Genomic DNA, 20,529 nt, shown 5'->3' with positions numbered 1-20,529 from the left:
CTTGATTGCTGGTAAAGGATATACTGGAAGTAAGCTATTTTAGAGTTTTAGATTTTCTTTTGTTAAATAATTAGGGGGTAAATGTCAGTTTATTCCAATAGTTAGGGGGTAAATGTCCGTTTATTCCAAATAAACTTGAACGTTTGTATATGAAATGAATGGTAAACAAACTTCTTGAATGAAAGTTAAGGAAAATCAGTTTTTAACATAAAATCATTCAATTTTATTTTTGAAGCAGAAATACCAGATCCATCAACGTGGGAGAGTCAAGATTCCGCACAGATAAATGGAATTGATTCTGTTTTGTCAAAGGCTGAAATCGCATCTTGTAGTTATGAAGCCAGGTATGTAGGCATTAAAGATGTTGTAATGCTTAATGAATAATTAATTTACTTCATTTCTTATATAATCTTTTGAAGTGGATTTAGATGGGTTAGTCAAGCCTGTGACTTAAATGTAATAAATATGGAAAGAAGTCTTTCTAACCTTAATCCCTTCCGTTTCCTTTTTTTTTTTTTTTTGCCTTCACAAATGCTTGGTAACTTTAAATAAATACTTTAGTGACCTGCTGAAGCAGTAGGTTCTGTGATGAAAACCAAAAGAAGCTGGACATTGTCATTTTTCAGTCGTTGTCTTTTGAAGCATAAGATTAAAGAATTAGGTATTTTTGGGTGGAAGAGGGCCTTAGGGTCATCTGCTCTGATCGTTATTTCTTTCTGCCAGGAAAAATCCCTTGTTATTTAAACCTGGTACTCAGTATTTTTTTAAGTTATGTTAAAACTTGATTGCCTGTTGGGTCACAGCTCAGCAGCTCCGCCGTGGCACGCCTGGTCATCGCTCACTTCAAGCTGCAGCGCTGCTAGCCAGCACGAACCCTGATTACAGCCAGCTGTGTCAGTTCCAGAGGAAACATACATATCACGTGTTCCTCATAGTTCAGGAAAATGTTTTTAGAAATCGATTATTCATTTTGATATTTGGCAAAACTAATACAATTATGTAAAGTTTAAAAATAAAATAAAAAAAAGAAATCGGTTATTCAGGTTGTAAAAATGGAGTAATGATTAATGATTAAGTGATTAATTAAAAGCATTCATTATTTTTTTCTTTCTTGTTAACTGAACACAGACACTTTATAACACAGCAAGCATTTAGACTGTGTGTTAAAAAGCAAAGACATCACTTTGCTGACAAAGGCTCGCATAGTTAAGGCTGTGGTCTTTCCACTAGATGTGTATGGATGTGACAGCTAGACGATAAAGAAGGCAGAGCACCAAAGAATCGATGCTTTCCAACTGTGGTGTTGGAGAAGACTCTTGAGAGTCCCTTGACTGCACAGAGAGAAACTAGTCAATCTTAAAGGAAGTCAATCCAAAATACTCTTTGGAAAGACTGATGCTGAAGCTGAAGCTCCTGTGCTTTGGCCACCTGATGGGAACAGGTGAATCATTGGAAAAGACCCTCAGGCTGGGAAAGAAGGGCTGAAGACAGGAAAAGGGTGGCAGAGGGTGAGGTGGCTGGATGGTGTCACTGATCCATTGGGCACGGACTTGGGAAAACTCAGGAGATGCTGAGGGACAGGGCAGCCTGTGAGTCGCAGTTCACGGGGTCATGACGAGGCGGACACGACTGAGCGACTGAACAGCAGCAACAAAGCTTTTGTCTCCACGTCATTGGCAAATGTGGAAGCATTCACTGATTACAGAAGCAGGCTGAAGTCACATCGGATACGGTTTTAGTCCTTTTTTTGTTTGGTAGTGTCTTAATGGTTTTGTCATTCATACTTTTTAAAAAATGAGATATAATTGACATGTAACATTAACAGTATACAACAACAATTTGATACATATAACAGTTTTCTTGATTTAAAGTTGGAGTTACTCAAGCAAGTCTCATCTGATGAAAAAAGGATCTTGACACATCATCTTCTAACCAGAATAGTTTGCTTAAACTCTTGCCAGTTATTTTATTAAAAGGATATTTAAGAAAAAAGGATTATATTCAAATCCTTTATGACATGTCAAGCTTTTACTCCCAGACTGACTTTGCTTTTCTCTGTGACAGAGTTATGTTTTAATCTTCTTCATTGATAATGTCGCCAAGGAATTAAAACTCTCTTTAATGAAAACGATAATTAGATCTGAATTGTGGATTCCCGTGTTGCCATTAGTGCAGGACGTTTAGAGCTGATTCTGTGCCGTGTGCAGGGGGCTCGTCTCCTCCCCCTGCGGAGTCTCGGGGGTGGTGACGGCGTGCTTCTGGTGACCGGGCGTCGTGCTCTGCATCTCCAAGCTCTGAGGCATGCGTGAGGGATGCTTCCCAGTCTTTGGGCTTAGCTGTTGGTGACGTGGAAGCCGCCTTCCTGTGCTGCCTCTGTAGGGTCTTCCCCCGTGCCCTGCGTTCCCTGCTGGATGCTGGTTGGGGAATGAGTGCCAAGGTCGCCCCAGAGTTAGGAGCGTTGCCAGCTCCTGGAGGTTTTGGACTCCAGGCCTCTGTTGGTGTTTGGATAGGGCATTTGTATTGTACCACAGATGGCGGTTGTCAAGCTGAATATGTTGAGAATAATTGGAGTGATGATATATGAGGGCCAAATGCTGTGCAGCAAGCCATTTAAGTGTCACTTAGATGGCAAATGTTTGTTTTAAGGAGATGCGGAAAGTGGTGAAAACGAATTTGAGTGTAAGTTGGGGGGAAAGAAAAACATGAAACCTACAGCGATTGGGTTTGTGTCCTTTGATTGTAATTTTTCATTTTCTGGGGCGCTCCTAAGGAGGGTCTCTTGGATACCCTGTTTTTTAAAGGCTATCTAACAGTTATGTTTTCCTTCAGTGAGATTTTTTTTTTTTTTTTTTAATATATTCGGAGTTGCATCAGAGAAACGTTTCTGGGCTTGGACTGGAGACTAGGTTATAGGGACGGTCATCCCAGTTTTAGGGCCTGGAGAGTTTTCAGTAGACATGGACTTTATAATAATGGGGTCAGCTAAGTAGGGAACGTGACCGTAGAAGCCATAGGAAGGTAGAATCTAATTCCACAAGTCAGGATTTGCATGCCTGTTACCTTTACTTACATTTACCATAGAGAACCTGGCAGGCTGTAGTCCATGGGATGTCAAGAGTCGGACACGACTAAGTGACTAAACCACCATAGAGAACTAGTAATAGCTTTATCCACAACTAAGTTAGAAGGCAGATATGTGGATGGATAGGTAGTGACATACAAATATCCTATAATTATCGATTTTAAGGAGCAAATACTTTCTAAACCTCCGTTTTCCCCCTTTACAATCCTGAATTTGTGATGTGACTGTCCTTCAGAATGTTGAATTGGCACTGACAGTGATTTGATGGTTGGGTTTTTAACGTTGTCTACTGCAGCACTGGAGAAGGCACTGGCACCCACTCCAGCACTCTCGCCTGGAGAATCCCATGGATGGAGGAGCCTGGTGGGCTGCAGTCCATGGGGTCGCTGAGGGTCGGACACGACTGAGCAACTTCACTTTCACTTTTCACTGTCACGCATTGGAGAAGGAGATGGCAACCACTCCAGTGTTCTTGCCTGGAGAATCCCGGGGATGGGGGAGCCTGGTGGGCTGCCGTCTATGGGGTCGCACAGTCGGACACGACTGAGGTGACTCAGCAGCAGCAGCTGCAGCCCCAAGGACGCTTGTGCGAGCCCGCAGCGCAGAGAGGAGGGCCCGCGCCGCTCTCCCTGAGGGCCCGGCCGCGAGGGCCTGCGCGATCCTGGCGGCTGACCCGCATAGACGTCATTGTAGTGAAGTCACCACAGACTGTTTTGTAATTGTCTTTACGTGTTTGTTGTTATTTTTTGACCATGCTGCATGGCTTGTGGGATCTTAGTTCCCCAACCAGGGGTTGAACCCGGGCCCTCGGCAGTGAGAGTGCTGAATCCTCGCCACTGGACCGTCAGGGAAGTCCTACTCATTTGTTTTATATGCCGCGAGCCTCCTTTCCCAACCACCGACTAGAAGTGTGTTACTTCCCTGAGTCGTGGCAGGCCTCTTAGGTGTTTCCTTTTTTGTTCATAACTTCCTTACGGTGTCGAGTGATCCCTAAGCACTTCTTTCTGGGATATCAATACGCCTGAGTACGTAAGTTGATGTATTATATTTTTCTAAGTAATATGCCTGTGAAATTTTTTGTGTAGGTGAAAAATTTGAAAATGAAAGTACTGTAAATATAAGAATATAGTACTTATAGGAATTATGTAACACATTCCTTTAATTTATAAGTTTAGCTTTTACATGTTGAACCTGCATATCATGTTTTAAACTATTTGTGTACTTCTACGTAGCCTTGTAAACTATGATGCACACACCCCCTGCCTCAGTAAGGCCCGTGGGCTCGAGCCCGTCCCCCCGGCCTGTGCGGGTCATCCTGGTGGATGCCATGGGGTCCACTTTGTTCACTGTCTTCTGCCCACCACTTCACATGGCGCCTGAGACATTGATTTTTGTTAAACGAGTGAGAGCATTGTTTTCTTTACTGTGATTTGTTAGTCATCTCTTCTTTTCCTGTCATTTTTCCCTCCTATTAGATGTTTCTCATCTACTCTGGGCTTTGCAGTCTGATCATCCATTACCGTTTTATATACATTAAAAAAGTGTACCATTTCATCTCAGTAGCGTGGAGGATTCTTTTCCTCCTTGGTGCTCAGTGGTGGTCTGGGATGGTCAGGGAGCCACAGGCCTCTCTGTATTGAAGACCGTGTTTCTTAAAAACAGGGACACCTCCGTACTAAGTACTGAGTACTGAGTGAGTACGTGTTTACTGAGTAGAAACGTGAAGTAACCATGTGATGCGTTTATCTAGAAGTATGTAATCTCGGGAAACACTGCTTATTGTTATCTGCTTGTGTTTTTACTGTAAGATTTTCTTCTTGATTCATTGCAGAGTAGTAACATGGAATTTTACTCATTGTGCGTAATCCCATAATTACAGTTTTGTGCTGAATGCTCTTAATATCAAAGGCAATGTGGGGCACAGAGACATGTAGGAGATTTGAGATGTACCGTTTTCAATCAGGTCCCTCAAAGTTGTGGACCCCTGGCTCCTGCCAGAGTGACGTCCCGCCGTGGCCACCGCTGTCGGCAGCTTGGCCCTCATGGAGCCCACACGGGCGCCTGGAGTCGGTCGCGGGGGAGCTGGGTGGTGACAGGATGAGTACACCCTGTCTGTCTGTCGCGCAGCGCTCACTGTTCTGTGTGGTTCTCTGTCTTTGGGGGATGAACTGTGGCTGAGCCAGGCCCTCGTTTGGGTCAGCAGACCTCCACAGCACGGTCCTGCTCTGGGGTGGTTGTGACGTTGCTGGCAGGGGATGCTCTGGCATCTGCAGAGGGGTCAGAGGTACAAGGTCCGGGAGATGTCTTTGAATAACATATTTGGGCATGTCTGCTGTGTCACTCACACTTATCTGACAGTTGTGGGATTCTCCTTTGTGGGGAAACAAACCTGTAAGCTTTCTCACAGCCTGGTTTTTACCTCTCCTGAGAGGGGAGTTAAATGACACTCGTGTGTCGATGGCTTGGGGAGATAGCAATATTTGACACTTGATTTGGCTTTTAAACATTGCAGGTCTAACCTCCCCTGTATTCTGTTGTCTCTCTAGACAAGTTGGCATTAGGAATGGAATGTATTTCGGGTACGCCAAACAGCTCTGTCCCAATCTCCAGGCGGTCCCTTATGATTTCCACGCGTATAAAGAGGTTGCACAGACGATGTACGAGACGCTGGCCAGGTATGTGCACCATACTCATTCTCCCGAACCTTGACTGCTCGTACCTGATACTGAGAGGGGACCCCAGCTGCCTCAGGCCTATTGGAAACCCACCCCTCCGCCCCCTGGCACCCGGCCCCCTCCTTCCGTAAGCACCTCCAGGGCGAGGCTCAGGCCTCGGGACACTTCTGTGGGGCTGGACCTGAGCTGCTCGCTGGTGCCGCTAGGGGTCTGATCTTCTGTCTACATGATTCTTGCTCAGTGGTTCCAGTTTTCCCTTCATGGAACCAGACAGATGAAAGATGGGTGTTTTTAACCTGGTCATTCTCTTTTATTAAATATGAGTTAAAATTTTGTTGAAAATTAAAACTATAGATTCACAAGTAGAGACTCTTTCGAACCGTTTGTCCTCTGAAATCATTAGGCGTGCCAAATGTTAGCTTTTATAAAAATGTTTAGTGATACAGCTGGCCCTTGAACGACTTGGTGGCCGTGGGTGCTGTCCTCCACAAGGTGCAGAATCGTGTGTAGCCCACAGCCAGCTGTGTGTACGCATGGCTTCTCCGTGTTCATGATCACGTAGCACTCTTTGTATTCACTACTGAAAAAATCCATGTATGAGCCATCCCTCAAGGTTCATACCACTGTTGTTCAAGGGTTGGCCGTAGTCTCCAGATAGGTAATTAGATGGCTTGAGAGGAGATTTTGTTTTTGGAATATTTACAGTGTACATATATTTAATGTTAATTCAAAACTCAAACTTTTAAATAAGTATATGGCAGGCTCTATATGCTCTAAAGTTAGCATATTTTCTCTCTAAAAGGCCAGGTAAGGTCATTGTCCCAGCCGCTGAGCTCTGTCAAGGGCAGCGGGCACAGCCGCCGGCGAGGTGTGGGTGGACACCGGTCAGCCCTCTGGCTGTGCTGCTGTTCTGAGGGAGATGCTCACCTCTCTCGTCACTGCTTCCTCTCCTGTTTATGGAGTATCTACCACGTGCAGACAACTGTCGATGCCGCCAGTCCTGCAGGAGAGGGGCCCCGCCTTTGGGGGGCTGCCTTTAACGGAGCGCGAACCTCAGAGGGCCAGGGAAGCTCTCTGCCATCGTTGTGTGGACTTAGGGCTGGGGGTAGCCAGTTCTCACGCAGCTGTCCTAAGACCCCAAACACGGGGCTGGCCGTCCTGTTAGAAAGTGGAGCCTGTGCTTGCTGGGCCCCCCAGAGCTGTGGTCAGGCGCAGCGGCCCGCAAGGGCTGCAGGCAGGTCTGAGCTGGTGCTGCCGCCTGTGGTCACGGAGCCCGAGTGGCCTGCAGCCTAAACTTCAGGGTGGGGATGTCGCGCACACTGTTATGTAGTTTGGGTTGGTGGAGACATTTTCAGTGGCCATGTGGCTGTTCTTTGAGCCGAAGATTCCGTTATTCTCCTGCCGCCTTTGGACATCCCTCCTCAGGGCGGCTTTCGTATCAGGACACCCTCTGCTCTGACAGATTGCTCCCTGGAGTTAATCCAAGACAGACCACTCATCTCTTAAATGGTTGTGGATAGTAATTAGTCTGATTCACAACCTGCAGTGAGTTGTTAGAGGTGAGGGCTGGGCCCCTGGTACTTCACCAAGTGGATTATTGAAGATCCGTTTCTCGTCCTGAGGCCTCTGCTGGCCTGTGGTCCACGAATTTAATGAACATCAGAGCCACACAACAACTTTTCTCTCCCTTTTCCTTTCCTCTGGTGAACCGAAACAGTGCTCTGTATAGGTAGATCCTGACCCAAAACAGCAACAACCAAAACCAAAGCCCGCAGTGTTTCCATCTGAAGAGAATGTCACTGGTGTCCTTCTAGACGGGCACGTGGCTGACTGGCCATCATATCCTGCTCTATCCTGGGCATTTGTGTTCAGGAGACAATCAATTGCTTGATTTGTGTGGTTTTTCTCTTCCTCAGGGATTCTGGTAAAACATGTTCGAATATGTTTAAAATTAAATGTTGTGACAGTTCTAATTGACTCAATACTTCCCATATATTCAAAGGGTTATGGAGGTGTTCTCACTGTAGAGAAATTGAAATGATCATTTCTGTTGTATTTTTGGTAGTTAATATGGAAAAAAATACTGATGAACTTTGCAGTTGGAGGTTAAGTGACTTGAGCCAGTTCAGTTAAAATGCTAATGCTTTCAGCATCTTAAGTCGCATAAGGCAATGCTGGAGAAGGCGGCCGTGGGAAGCCCGTGCGGCCGGGCATGTGCTAAGCGTGGCTGCGCCTCGGCGCCTCTGCTCTGTGTTGGCAGCTACACACACGACATCGAAGCCGTCAGCTGTGATGAAGCCCTGGTAGACATCACCGAGATCCTCGCCGAGACCAGACTCACGCCTGACGAGTTTGCGAATGCTGTCCGCATGGAAATTAAGGACCAGACCAAATGTGCTGCCTCTGTGGGGATCGGTCAGTAGCTGGCCCCTCTCGCACTGCTCGTGTGGTCGGAGCCTCGCTCTAGGAGCACTGGGTCCCAGTTAACTTTAGTTTTTAGGTTTTGTTTCTCTCACTTTCATGTTTAGGCCTCCACTTCTGAGACGGTGCTTAGTGTGGCTCACAGGCGAAGCCTGAGATCAAACTGTTGCAAGTGTTAGTAAGTGGTTAATAACATCTTTAGAGTACACAAGTTGGAATATTTCTTTTCCCTCAAAAATGGGGAGAACAGAATTCAGTATTTGTCAACACTGTACTTTTCTCATGTGAACAGAGGCTGTGTTTAAAGCCGTGCAGTGGGGCTGGGTTTGGAGTTCCGTGTTGCTGAGTCTTGTAGGAACTCGATTCCTCTCTGAAGCTCCCCAGGCCCTCAGCCAGCCGTCTTCACTGTCTGCAGAAGTCAGCAGTGTTGACGTGTGCCCGCCCCGCCATCTGTGCTCCTCCTGGGCTCTCCCACGGTGTGCTCTGGAGTCCCCCGTGTCGCCCTCGGCCTCCCTGCGTGCCTCCTCCTCTCTGAGCACACGCGGTGCCTCTGCTAACTGAAGATCTTGATTGCTTGTGTGGCCCTCGCAGGGTGACCTGAGAGAGCACCAGGTCTAGATCTGGAGGCTGAAGTGGGAGGGAACGGGCTCCTCGGCTGGAGCCTCTGCTGCGGTGTGTGTGAGTGTGGCTAGGAGGTTGGGCTTCTGGCGGGGTGTGTGAGGCGGGCTCCCAGGAACCGGAAGTGGCTTGCCGTCTTCAGGAGTGAACCAGCCCTGGGGAGGCAGGTGCTCCGCGTCAGGCGGGGCTTTTAAGAAGTCAGAACATCATGAGCCCCAGAAAATACTGGTTGGCCAGAAAGTTTGTTTGGGTTTTTCCATAAGATGTAACAGGAAAACCTGAAGAGACTTTCTGGCCCACCCAATGCAAAGCAGGTTAACAGCATCCCTCCCCAGCAGGCCTGCCCTTGGGCTCCTGGGTGTGGCCTGCAGACCCCCTCAGCATTCGTTTAGGGCTTGCCTCCTGGAGTCCGCTGTCATTAGGCACAGGGTTAGTTTTTCGTTTTTTTTTTTTTTTACTTCAACATTTTTATTTATTTATTTATTTTTTTAGAGTATAAAGACAGTGACATTTTATTTATGTTAGTTACTCTCAAGGAAGAGAATGGCATTGTAAAAGTAGTTTATAGTCTCATTGTGACTTTCCTCTCATTAGGTTTCACATATGTGTTTTTTTTTTTTTTTCATTTCATACATGATATTTTACATGTTTCAATGCCATTCTCCCAAATCTTCCCACCCTCTCCCTCTCCCACAGAGTCCATAAGACTGTTCTATACATCAGTGTCTCTTTTGCTGTCTCGTACACAGGGTTATTGTTACCGTCTTTCTAAATTCCATATATATGCGTTAGTATACTGTATTGGTGTTTTTCTTTCTGGCTTACTTCACTCTGTATAATAGGCTTTTCGTTTTTAATTGTATTTATTTTAAATGTACAAGTGGGATGGTACGAATATGTTCTTTTAAGTTCAAGCACATAATTAAGACAAAAGTCCCAGATGATGTGTCTACTTCTCAGCCCTCTTTTTCTTCACAGCTCACCACTTTTATCATTTTGGTGTGACTTTGTGACTTTTTCTCTTCATAAATATTTTTACATTTACCCTAGGAAAACACATTGTTTTTAAATGAGTTTCCCATAAAACTAAGATATGTCCTTTATAGAAGCCTTCTGTAGTTTGTGGAGATTTTGTTATTTACACAGAAGTTCATCTGACCCCACACTGAGATGTTTCTCAGCTGCCTGACACCTTCTCTAACCCCGGTAGCCTTCTCTCTGCTCCGCGTTAATGTCTGTGTCCACTGACACACCTTGGACCTCCCTGTCTGTCTGCCTTCTTTTCTAAGACACTCATACCTGCAGTTCTGCGCCCATATTCTGATCATATAGCGAGACATCTGGTTTTGGGGGCTCCCCGCAGTCCAGTGGCATTGCTTCGGCCTTATTTCTCCCTAGTGTGGATCCACTGGTTGGTAAAATGAGGGACTTCCCTGGCGGTCCAGTGGGTAGCGCTCTGAACGCTCACTGCCGTGGGTCCGGCTCAGCCCCTGGGTGGGGAACTAAGATCCTGCAGGCTGCACGGTGTGGCCAGAAACACAAAGATTGTTTGGTAAAATGAGCTGATTGCTGATGATTGCTGCCTGTGGACCTCTAGTCTTTGATCAGGATTGTTTTCTCTGCTCCTTTACCTGGGTGGGAGATGCCGAAACGTCACACGTTTGGGAACAAAAGGAAGCCTCTGTCCAGGAACCATGGTGGTTATAATCTGTAATACTTAACAGAATTCTGCCAGTTTTGTATTATGCTTAAAATGACCACTTCCCTGTGGTCTAGGGGCTAAGACCCTGTGCTCCCAATGCACAGGGCCGGGGTTCTGTCCCTGGTCGGGAAACTATCCCATGTGCTACAACTAAAGACCCCCACTCTGCATCTAAGACCCGGCACAGACAAGTAAATATTTTAAATATTGGAGCTTCCCTGATGGATCAGTGGTAAAGTATCCACCTGGAATGCAGGAGACATGTACAGGATATGTGGGTTTGATCCCTGGGTTGGGAAGATACTCCTGGAGAAGGAAATGGCAACCCACTCCACTATTCTTGCCTGGAAAATCCTACGGATAGAGGAGCCTGGAGGGCTACCGTCCATAGCGTTGCAAAAGAGTCAGACATGACTTAGCAACTCAGTTAGCACAGTGGCAGATTATTTTCATTCTTTTCAGAAATTTGATAGATAACCTATCTGTAGATGTCTTTGTTAGAAAATTTTGAAAATAATTGTGACTATTTCTTAAATGACTTTTCTTTTTTTAAAAAAAATTTTTTTATAGGTTCTAATATTCTACTGGCTAGAATGGCAACTAGAAAAGCAAAACCAGATGGCCAATACCACTTAAAACCAGAAGAAGTAGATGATTTTATCAGAGGTCAGCTAGTTACTAACCTACCAGGTAAATATAGAGCATCTCTTTTTAACTTTTATTTGTTGTAAATATTCATCAGTGCTTTGTATAGACGTGTAATGTATCTCTCTTTTCCAAAACATGATTTAAATTTTTTTAATCTTTATTGTGTGCCATGGTAAACAAAATTCACAACACCACAGTAAATACCCCTTCAGTTGATTTATCAGAACCTTAATATAGTAGTTTTGCCTCTCGTGTGTTTTACTTCAAGTATTTAAGTATTTCTAAAGTACCAAGGTCAAGGAATTCTAAGAAGTACTATTTAAAAGAATATGATGAAACTGACTTTTGATCCTTTAAATAAATCAGAACTGAAATAGTTAGTATACATATAGGCCCAAGATAAAGTTTTGACAGTTGATTCCCCTGTTTACAAAATTGTCCTGCCAAGCTAGCAATATGTTTCTGAGTTTAGTAAGCAAGTAGTTTTAAAAGTAGAAAATATTTGAACCATATCAGGAAGAAGAAAACCTAAAACGAAGTATTAAGTTCTGTTAACTCAGGAGTAAAATGTCTAGAAGGGCATACCTTTCTCCCCTATTGGGCAGCATGGCTAGTTATTTTACTCTTCTCTGGCTAGCTACCCTAGCATGTAGAGCTCTTTCTCTATGGAAAAATCATCAAGTGTAACCAACTATAACAGGAAAATCGTTGCCCTTTGAGGCCCTTCAACAGGTGTAAATTTTGTGTGTAGGGAATTCACTTCACTTTTATTAAATATTTAGACATGCTTTCTATGGTGATACCTCTTTCTAAGAAAGTCCTTTCTGTAAAGCAATTATCCTTCAATTAAAAAATAAATTTTAAAAGGAAATTTCTCTGAAGCTTATAGTAATCCATGATACCATTTCAGATAATCCTGTCCGGTTTTTGTAAAGCAGCTTGTGTTAGCTTCACAAAACTCCTGTGTATTTGTGGTGGGAACATTCAAGACAGTATATTTTTAGTGAAAGTTTGTTATAAGTAGATTCAGTGGTATTTTTGAATCCATGTTCTTAAGCCTAAGAAGTATCTGTTATAGGCCAAAGTTATTAAAGGACCCAAATACCATTTTATGATGGGTTAGTTGTAAAGCCACTTGACTCCCTAGTAAATAAATCTAAGAATGTGCTTAATGAAACTATAAGCCATGCCCTGTGGGGCCACCCAAGACGGATAGGTCATGGCGGAGTGGTCTGACAAAACATGGTCCACCAGAGGAGGGAATGGCAAACCACTTCAGTATTCTTGCCTCGAGAACCCCATAAACAGTACAACAAGGCAAAAAATAGGACACTGAAAGATGAACTCCCCAGGTCGGTAGGTGCTCAATATACCACTGGAGATCAGTGGAGAAATAACTTCAGAAAGAATGAAGAGACGGAGCCAAAACAAAAACAGCACCCTGTTGTGGATATGACTGGTGATGGAAGTGAAGTCCAGTGCTGTCAAGAGCAATATAGCATAGGAACTTGGGATGTCAGGTCCATGGATCAAGGTAAATTGGAAGTGGTCAAACAGGAGATGACAAGAGTGAACATCAACATTTAGGAATCAGCGAACTAAAATGGACTGGAATGGGTGAATTTAACTCAGATGACCATTATATCTACTACTCTGGGCAGGAATCCCTTAGAAGAAACGAAGTAGCCATCATGGTCAACAGAAGAGTCCAAAATGTAGTACTTGGGTGCGATCTCAAAAACGACAGAATGATCTCTGTTCGTTTCCAAAGCAAACCATTCAGTATCACAGTAATCCAAGTCTATGCCCCAACCAGTAATGCTGAAGAAGCTGAAGTTGAACAGTTCTATGAAGACCTACCAGACTTTATAGAACTAACACCCCAAAAAGACGTCCTTTTCATTATAGGGAACTGGAATGCAAAAGTAAGAAGTCAAGAAATACCTAGAGTAACAGGCAAATTTGGCCTTGGAGTATATAAAACGAAGCAGGGCAAAGGCAAATAGAGTTTTGCCAAGAGAACTCAGTGATCATAGCAAACACACTCTTCCCAACAACACAAGAGAAGACTCTACACATGAACATCACCAGATGGTCAATACTGAAATCAGATTGATTATATTCTTTGCAGCCAAAGATGGAGAAGCTCTGTACAGTCAACAAAAACAAGACCAGGAGCTGACTGTGAGTCAGATCATGAACTCCTTATTGCCAAATTCAGACTTAAATTGAAGAAAGTAGGGAAAACCACCAGACTATTTTGTATGACCTAAATCAAATCCCTTAGGATTATACAGTGGAAGTGACATTAGAGTCAAGGGATTAGATCTGATGGAGTGCCTGAAGAACTATGGACAGAGGTTCGTGACATGTGCAGGAGGCAGGGATCAAGACCATCCCCAGGGAAAAGAAATGACTACAGGCAAAATGGCTATCTGGGGAGGCCTTACAAACAGCTGTGAAAAGAAGAGAAGGGAAAAAAGCAAGGGAGAAAAGGAAGGATACAAGCAACTGAATGCAGAGTTCCAAATAGCAAGAAGAGATAAGAAAGCCTTCCTCAGCGATCAGTGCAAAGAAATAGAGGAAAACAACAGAATGGGAAAGACTAGAGATCTCTTCAAGAAAATCAGAGATACCAAGGGAACATTTCATGCAAAGATGGGCTCAATAAAGGACAGAAATGGTATGGACCTAACAGAAGCAGAAGATATTAGGAAGAGGTGGCAAGAATACACAGAAGAACTATACAAAAAAGAGCTTCGTGACTCAGATAATCACAATGGTGTGATCACTCACCTAGAGCCAGACATCCTGGAATGTGAAGTCCAGTAGGCCTTAGGAAGCATCACTATGAACAAAGCTAGTGGAGGTAATGGAATTCTGGTTGAGCTATTTCAAATCCTGAAAGATGATGTTGTGAAGGTGCTGCACTCAATATACCAGCAAATTTGGAAAACTCAGCAGTGGCCTCAGGACTGGAAAAGGTCAGTTTTCATTCCAATCCCGAGGAAAGGCATTGTCAGGGAATGCTCAAATTACTGCACAATTGCACTCATCTCACCTGCTAGTAAAGTGATGCTCAAAATTCTCCAAGCCAGGCTTCAAAAGTTCGTAAACTATGAGCTTCCAGATGTTCAAGCTGGTTTTAGAAAAGGCAGAGGAACCAGAGATCAAATTGCCAACATCCGTTGGATCATTGAAAAAGCAAGAGAGTGACAGAAAAACATCTATTTCTGCTTTATTGACTATGCCAAAGCCTTTGACTGTGTGGATCATAACAAACTATGGAAAATTCTGAAAGAGATGGGAATACCAGACCACCTGACCTACCTCCTGGGAAATCTGTATGCAGGTCAAGAAGCAACAGTTAGAACTGGACATGGAACAACAGACTGGTTCCAAATCAGGAAAGGAGTACGTAAAGGCTGCATATTATCACCCTGCTTATTTAAGTTATATGCAGAGTACATCATGAGAAATGCCAGGCTAAATGAAGCACAAGCTGGAATCAAGATTGCTAGGAGAATTAGAAATAACCTCAGATTTGCAGATGACACCACCCTTATGGCAGAAAGTGAAGAAGAACTGAAGAGCCTCATGATGAAAGTGAAAGAGGAGAGTGAAAAGTTGGCTTAAAACTCAACATTCAGAAAACTAATATCATGGTATCCAGTCCAATCTCTTCATGGCAAATAAATAGGGAAACAGTGAGAGACTTTGTTTTTTTGGACCCCAAAATCACTGCAGGTGGTGATGGCAACCATGAAATTAAAAACAGTTGCTTCATGGAAGAAAAGCTATGGTCAATCTAAACAGCGTATTAAAAAACATAGACATTCCTTTGCCTAAAGAGGTCCATGTAGTCAAAGCTATGGTTTTTCCAGTAGTCATGTATGGATTTGAGAGTTGCATTATAAAGAAAGCGGAGTGCCAAAGAATTGATGCTTTTGAACTGTGGTGTTGGAGAAGACTCTTGAGAGTCCCTTGAACTGCAAGGAGATCCAACCAGTCCATCCTAAAGGAAGTCAGTCCTGAATATTCATTGGAAGGACTGATGCTGAAGCTGAAACTCTAATACTTTGGCCACCTGAAGGGAAGAACTGACTCACTAGAAAAGACCCGGATGCTGGGAAAGATGGAAGGTGGGAAGAGAAGGGCACGATAGAGGGTGAGAGGGTTGGATGGCATCACTGACTCGATGGACATGAGTTTGAGTAAGCTCCAGGAGTTGGTGATAGGCAGGGAGGCCTGGCGTGCTGCGATTCATGGGGTCGCAAAGAGTCAGACACAACTGAGCGACTGAACTGAAGAATGTGTTAGTACCAGAAACGTGAAATACAACATTAACACATCTTATTGCAGTTTTATATAAGAAGGAACCAGTATATTTAAAGTGCATGTGGAATCTGAGTTCGATTATGATACTGGTTATCTCTATTAGTTTGCTAAAACAGCCATAAGAAAATATCACAGATTGCATGACTTAAACAACAGATATTTATTCCCTCAAGATCTTGGAGACTAGAAGTCCACAATTGAATTGTCAGCAGGTTGGGTTTCTTCTGAGGTCTCTCCTGTTGGCTTGTAGGTGGCTGTCTTCTCAACATGGTGTTCTCTCTTTGTGCGTCTGTGTCCTGATCTCTTCTTACAGGGACACCAGGGATGCTGGATTAGGCCCGCGTATATGACCTGTTGTTAGTGTAATTACCTTTATGAAGGACCTTTCTCCAATTAGTCATGTTCTGAGATGCTGGGAATTATGATTTCAGCACAGGAATCTTGAGATTCTGGATGCAGTTCCATCCATAGCACCGTCTTCATACTGCATCATTTTTGTAAGGTTTATTTGTTCGGTTTAGGGTTTGTTTTTTTTTTTTAAACTTTACATAATTGTATTAGTTTTGCCAAATATTAAAATGAATCCGCCACAGGTATACATGTGTTCTGGGTTTTTTTTTTTTAAACACAGAAATAGAGTTTACCTTTCACCTTTGTTTGCTTCATGGTCGGAAGGACTTGACGTTTTGAAGGGCAAGTGTGCGGTTATGTGTCCTGGCTGAATCCTTCGGCACAGCCTTGAATTTCCTGAGACAGCTGAGATGCGGGGAAGTGGGGCAGCCAGGATGGACTTCCTCCTGCAAACCACCTTCTCACACTGCCCCTCTCTGCTTCAGATGCGGCTTGTAGCCAACTGTGGCCACCCAGAACTGTCCATGAGATTTTTACATATAACACTACTGATTTTTATAAAAGTCCTCAAATTTATTATTGGACAGGTTTTAGAGCTTTTTAGTATGTAAAATGTCAGCATTTTCAGTTGTTATCCCTACCCTGAGCTGGTAACTCATCTAAAATACGAGCTGTTCCTTTGGAAACAGGTTTCACATATGTACAGGAGACTAGGCAGTAAAAGTTTCTGAGAATTCTTACAAAGCAGCAGCTATTTATCTTGTTAAAAATTAGTAATTTCCCAGGTGGCACTAGTAAAGAACCCACCTGCCAATGCAGGAGACATGAGAGACGCAGCTTCAGTCCCTGGGTCAGGAAGATCCCCTGGAGGAGGGCGTGGCAGCTCCAGTGTTCTTGCCTGGAGAATCTCATGGACAGAGGAGCCTGGTGGGCGGCACGACTGCAGCAGCTTAGCACGCGTGTACACACCATCTGCTGCTGCCCGATCATTCTCTCTTTAGGGCTTCCCCGTGACTCATCAGTAAAGAACCCTCCTGTGGTGCAGGAGACGAGGGTTCAGCCCCTGGGTCGGGAAGATCTCCTGGAGAAGGGAACGGCAACCTCCCTGTACATTCGGTTAGGTTTCACTTAAACTCTGGTCTTTCTGTGCACAGTGTCCTTCCTCTCGTGTTGACCGAGCCCCTGCTGTTCGCGCTTGGTCTCTGTTCTGACTTGAACTTTAAGGTGGCACAAAGGCAATGCAGCACCCTTAGCGCCTCTCATCTGACTTCCATCAGGGGGCAGGTTTTCTTGAGTTAAACGTGTCCCTCGTCCCCCTTCCGTGGCTGTATACCTTTTATAAGGTGGTCCATCTCCCTCCTGACCATGTGTCTGCGTAACGGCTATAAGAGGTTCCCCTTGCAGAACCGGGACGGACTGCTTGTCCCCACAAGGCCGCTCAGAGAACTGGAGCCAGAAGTAGTGGAGGGTGGGCCAGACCCCGCAGAACCTCAGTCTGAATTGCTGAGGGACTTACGGATCTTGTCATGTGGAGACCATGTTCATAAGCGTTCGGCACCCTTTGGATGAGGCTCCACCTTGCAAATGGTGACGAGGGGACTGCTGGGTGCCGGCCTGGCTGCAGGAAACTCACTGCCTTTCTAGGGAGATAGGCCTCGTTTGTACAAGACTCCTGCCTGTCCTCCGCTCGCGGCCACTTGGCTCGAGAAGCGCCGTCCCCATCACTTGTGCCACCTTGTTTGGTACGAGAGCATGTGGCATGCGCCTGACATGGCTTCTGGTTCCAGTTCCCGTTCAAAGAAAACGTGGCTGAAGCCACTGAGAAGTGTTATCGCCGAAACCATGGTAGAATCCCTCACATTCCTGGGCCTCCTAGAATGTAGTCATGCTGTAGACCAGCTTAAGCCAGTGTGTAACTTAGTTGATTTTGTGACTAAGATAGAAAACTTTATTACTCAGTAATAAATAAAAATCACTCTTTTTGGAAAACTAACTGACTAATACCCATTTGAGAAGTTCTGGCTCACCTGTAGGTGGAGTCCAAATTGAGAAGCAGTGTCTGGAAATAACTTTCTAGTATGATTGGCACTAAAAAAAATTCTAAATCTATGAGCTGCTTCAGTGATGTCACTTCAGAACTTTCAGGGAGATTACTTTAAACTAGATGTTTGTGCGTGAGCAGTCATTTCATGTCACTGAGTTGTTTTTAACAGTTCACATGCCGAATTAAGGAACTGTCCCTTTCCTAGGAGTTGGACGTTCCATGGAATCCAAGCTGATGTCTTTGGGGATTAGGACGTGTGGAGACTTGCAGTATATGACCATGGCCAAACTCCAGAAAGAATTTGGTTCCAAAACTGGTCAGATGCTTTATAGGTTCTGCCGAGGTTTGGACGACAGACCAGTTCGCACTGAAAAGGAAAGAAAATCTATTTCAGCTGAGATCAACTATGGAATAAGGTTTTCCCAGGTACTGATCTCCTCACAGGTTTTAGCTTCTGTTTTTCATATTTGCACATAGTCCTGTCTCCCCAGCTAGAGCATAGACTGTTGACACTTGAAATGAAGCCTTAAAACCCTTGCCGTTCCCAGAGCTGGCAGAACGTATGTTCGTAACTAGAGCAGACAGTGCAGTAGATCATCACATGTTAAATATGGGAGGTTAATATACTTGAGAACAACCGTTAGGCGCAAAGGAAAATAACATGGATATTTTCTATGTTTATCTTTCTGTAGCCAAAAGAAGCAGAAGCTTTTCTTCTGAGTCTTTCAGAAGAAATTCAGCGGCGCCTTGAAGCTATAGGCATGAAGGGTAAACGCCTGACTCTCAAAATCATGGTACGGAAGCCGGGAGCCCCTATAGAATCTGCCAAATATGGAGGCCATGGCATTTGTGACATCACCACCAGGTAAGCTTATTAATAAAAAGGACATTAGATATTGATATTTCATTACAGGTCGTTTTATGAATGGAAAATGGGAGAAAAACAACAAGGAACAGTGTGCCCAAAGAGCTGCAGACACTGACGCTCCTGGGAGTCGTGCAGAGCCAGGTCTCGGCCCCTGGCCGTGGAGCGGCCCTGCGGGCCAGGTCGCCCCAGCCTGTCGGCATGTCCGACGGGGCAGGCTGTCCTGTCCTTGGGGTCTGCAGGCCGTGGCTTCAGTGCAGGGACAGGAAGGGGGTGCTTGTGGGCTTGGTGGGAAGGTCCCGTGGGGAAGCCTCAGTGCAGTTACTCAGAAAATGATTGCAGTGAGGACTTTATTTCATTTAGGGAGGTGTGATTTCTTTCTTGTGAAAAGATTAATCACAGTAGTCTCTGAAAATTGGTAGAAAGCATTTTAAAACCCTATTTTGTTAAATGTGAGGGCCACTAATATAAGACTGATGTTAAGGTCTGGCCTCATATGTAAGGCCAATATGAAAATACCTAATTTTGGATGCCACTTATACTCTATACAGGACACTGTGTTGTAAAGCTCTGGTTGACTGACAGGTAAATTAAAATACAGTGTAGTAGTTTCTTCTTGCTATTTACTCAATTTTAAATACCTTACAGTTTCTTAGAACTCTGTATTTTGGTGCATTCAGAAGTACCTAGGAGCTGAGTCTGTCTAAGCTCAATGAGAAAATCTGCCTTCATTTAAGCCTTTTTGGAAAAATCCGGATATTCCAAAAAATCTAGTTACGAACACAACATTAAAAATTGGGATTTTAAGTATACTCTATGCTGCTGCTAAGTCACTTCAGTCGTGTCTGACTCTGTGTGACCCCATAGACGGCACGTCACCAGGCTCCGCTGTCCCTGGGATTCTCCAGGCAAGAACACTGGAGTGGGTTGCCATTTCCTTCTCCAATGCATGAAAGGGAAAAGTGAAAGCGAAGTAGCTCAGTCATGTCCGACTCTTCGCGACCCCATGAACTGCAGCCTACCAGGCTCCTCCATCCATGGGATTTTCCAGGCAAGAGTACTGGAGTGGGGTGCCATCGCCTTCCCCCCCCAGTTCAATAATAATATTCATTCAGCGTTTTTGTATGCACTTATCTGCTTCCTGTTACTGGTATTTGTTCATTTTTGTCCTATTTAACTTAAAAAGTTTTATTTTGAAAAATGTACACATGTAAGCAGAGAACAGTGTCCTGAAGCCCTCACCCCGAGTCCCACGGTCACTGCTGGGCCCTACCACAGGCCCCCAGCTGTTCTGGAGTGACTCTCAGAGACCGAACCGTTTCTTCCATGGGTTTCCAGGTGTTTATCTGTGACAAGACTCAGCTTTAGTGAACACAGGACAGCTCAAAAGCTGCCTGCATCGCTGGCAGTAAAGTGCTCATTTCACCATGCCCTTTACCTTTGGGTAAGACATGCTTTCCTTCAAGCATTTACCTGATAGCTGTTGATGGTTTGTACGTGAACTGCTGACACATGGGCGCCTCTGGCCTCCTAGTAGGACGTGCAGGCCAGGGGGCTTCACTTGGCCTTTACCTTGATGTAAGACATGATAATGCATGATAATTACACTTCTTAAACTGAGAGTAGTGTCACTTTATAAATATAAGATGTTGATCAATTGTAAGCCATTAATTTCAGCCTTACATTTTGGGGGTATTATAACTGCCTAAGAGAAGCTTTAGGTAAGAGCTTCTGAAATATTATAATACTGATCCTGTATTTCCTCTAACTTAGGGGATGATAAAC

The 20,529-nt window shown here is 44.4% G+C and overlaps 1 protein-coding gene across 4 annotated transcripts in view; it reads left to right on the top strand.

The window, feature by feature from the left end:
- The window catches only part of REV1 (REV1 DNA directed polymerase), an 82,833-nt gene that overhangs the window by 53,165 nt on the left and 9,139 nt on the right, over positions 1 to 20,529 (top strand). For 3 of the 4 annotated variants that reach the window (XM_055539435.1, XM_055539434.1, XM_055539437.1), the window contains exons 9-14: positions 236 to 344; positions 5,629 to 5,757; positions 8,018 to 8,172; positions 11,069 to 11,188; positions 18,085 to 18,305; positions 18,572 to 18,744. In XM_055539435.1, the coding sequence (XP_055395410.1) occupies positions 236 to 344; positions 5,629 to 5,757; positions 8,018 to 8,172; positions 11,069 to 11,188; positions 18,085 to 18,305; positions 18,572 to 18,744 (907 nt within the window). The remainder of the gene's footprint in view (positions 1 to 235; positions 345 to 5,628; positions 5,758 to 8,017; positions 8,173 to 11,068; positions 11,189 to 18,084; positions 18,306 to 18,571; positions 18,745 to 20,529) is intronic. The other variant, XM_055539436.1, reaches the window with a different exon arrangement.

Source organism: Bubalus kerabau, chromosome 11, assembly GCF_029407905.1.
Source record: "Bubalus kerabau isolate K-KA32 ecotype Philippines breed swamp buffalo chromosome 11, PCC_UOA_SB_1v2, whole genome shotgun sequence".
NCBI classification, from domain to species: domain Eukaryota; kingdom Metazoa; phylum Chordata; class Mammalia; order Artiodactyla; family Bovidae; genus Bubalus; species Bubalus kerabau.
This window is presented reverse-complemented; position numbering and strand designations above follow the sequence as displayed.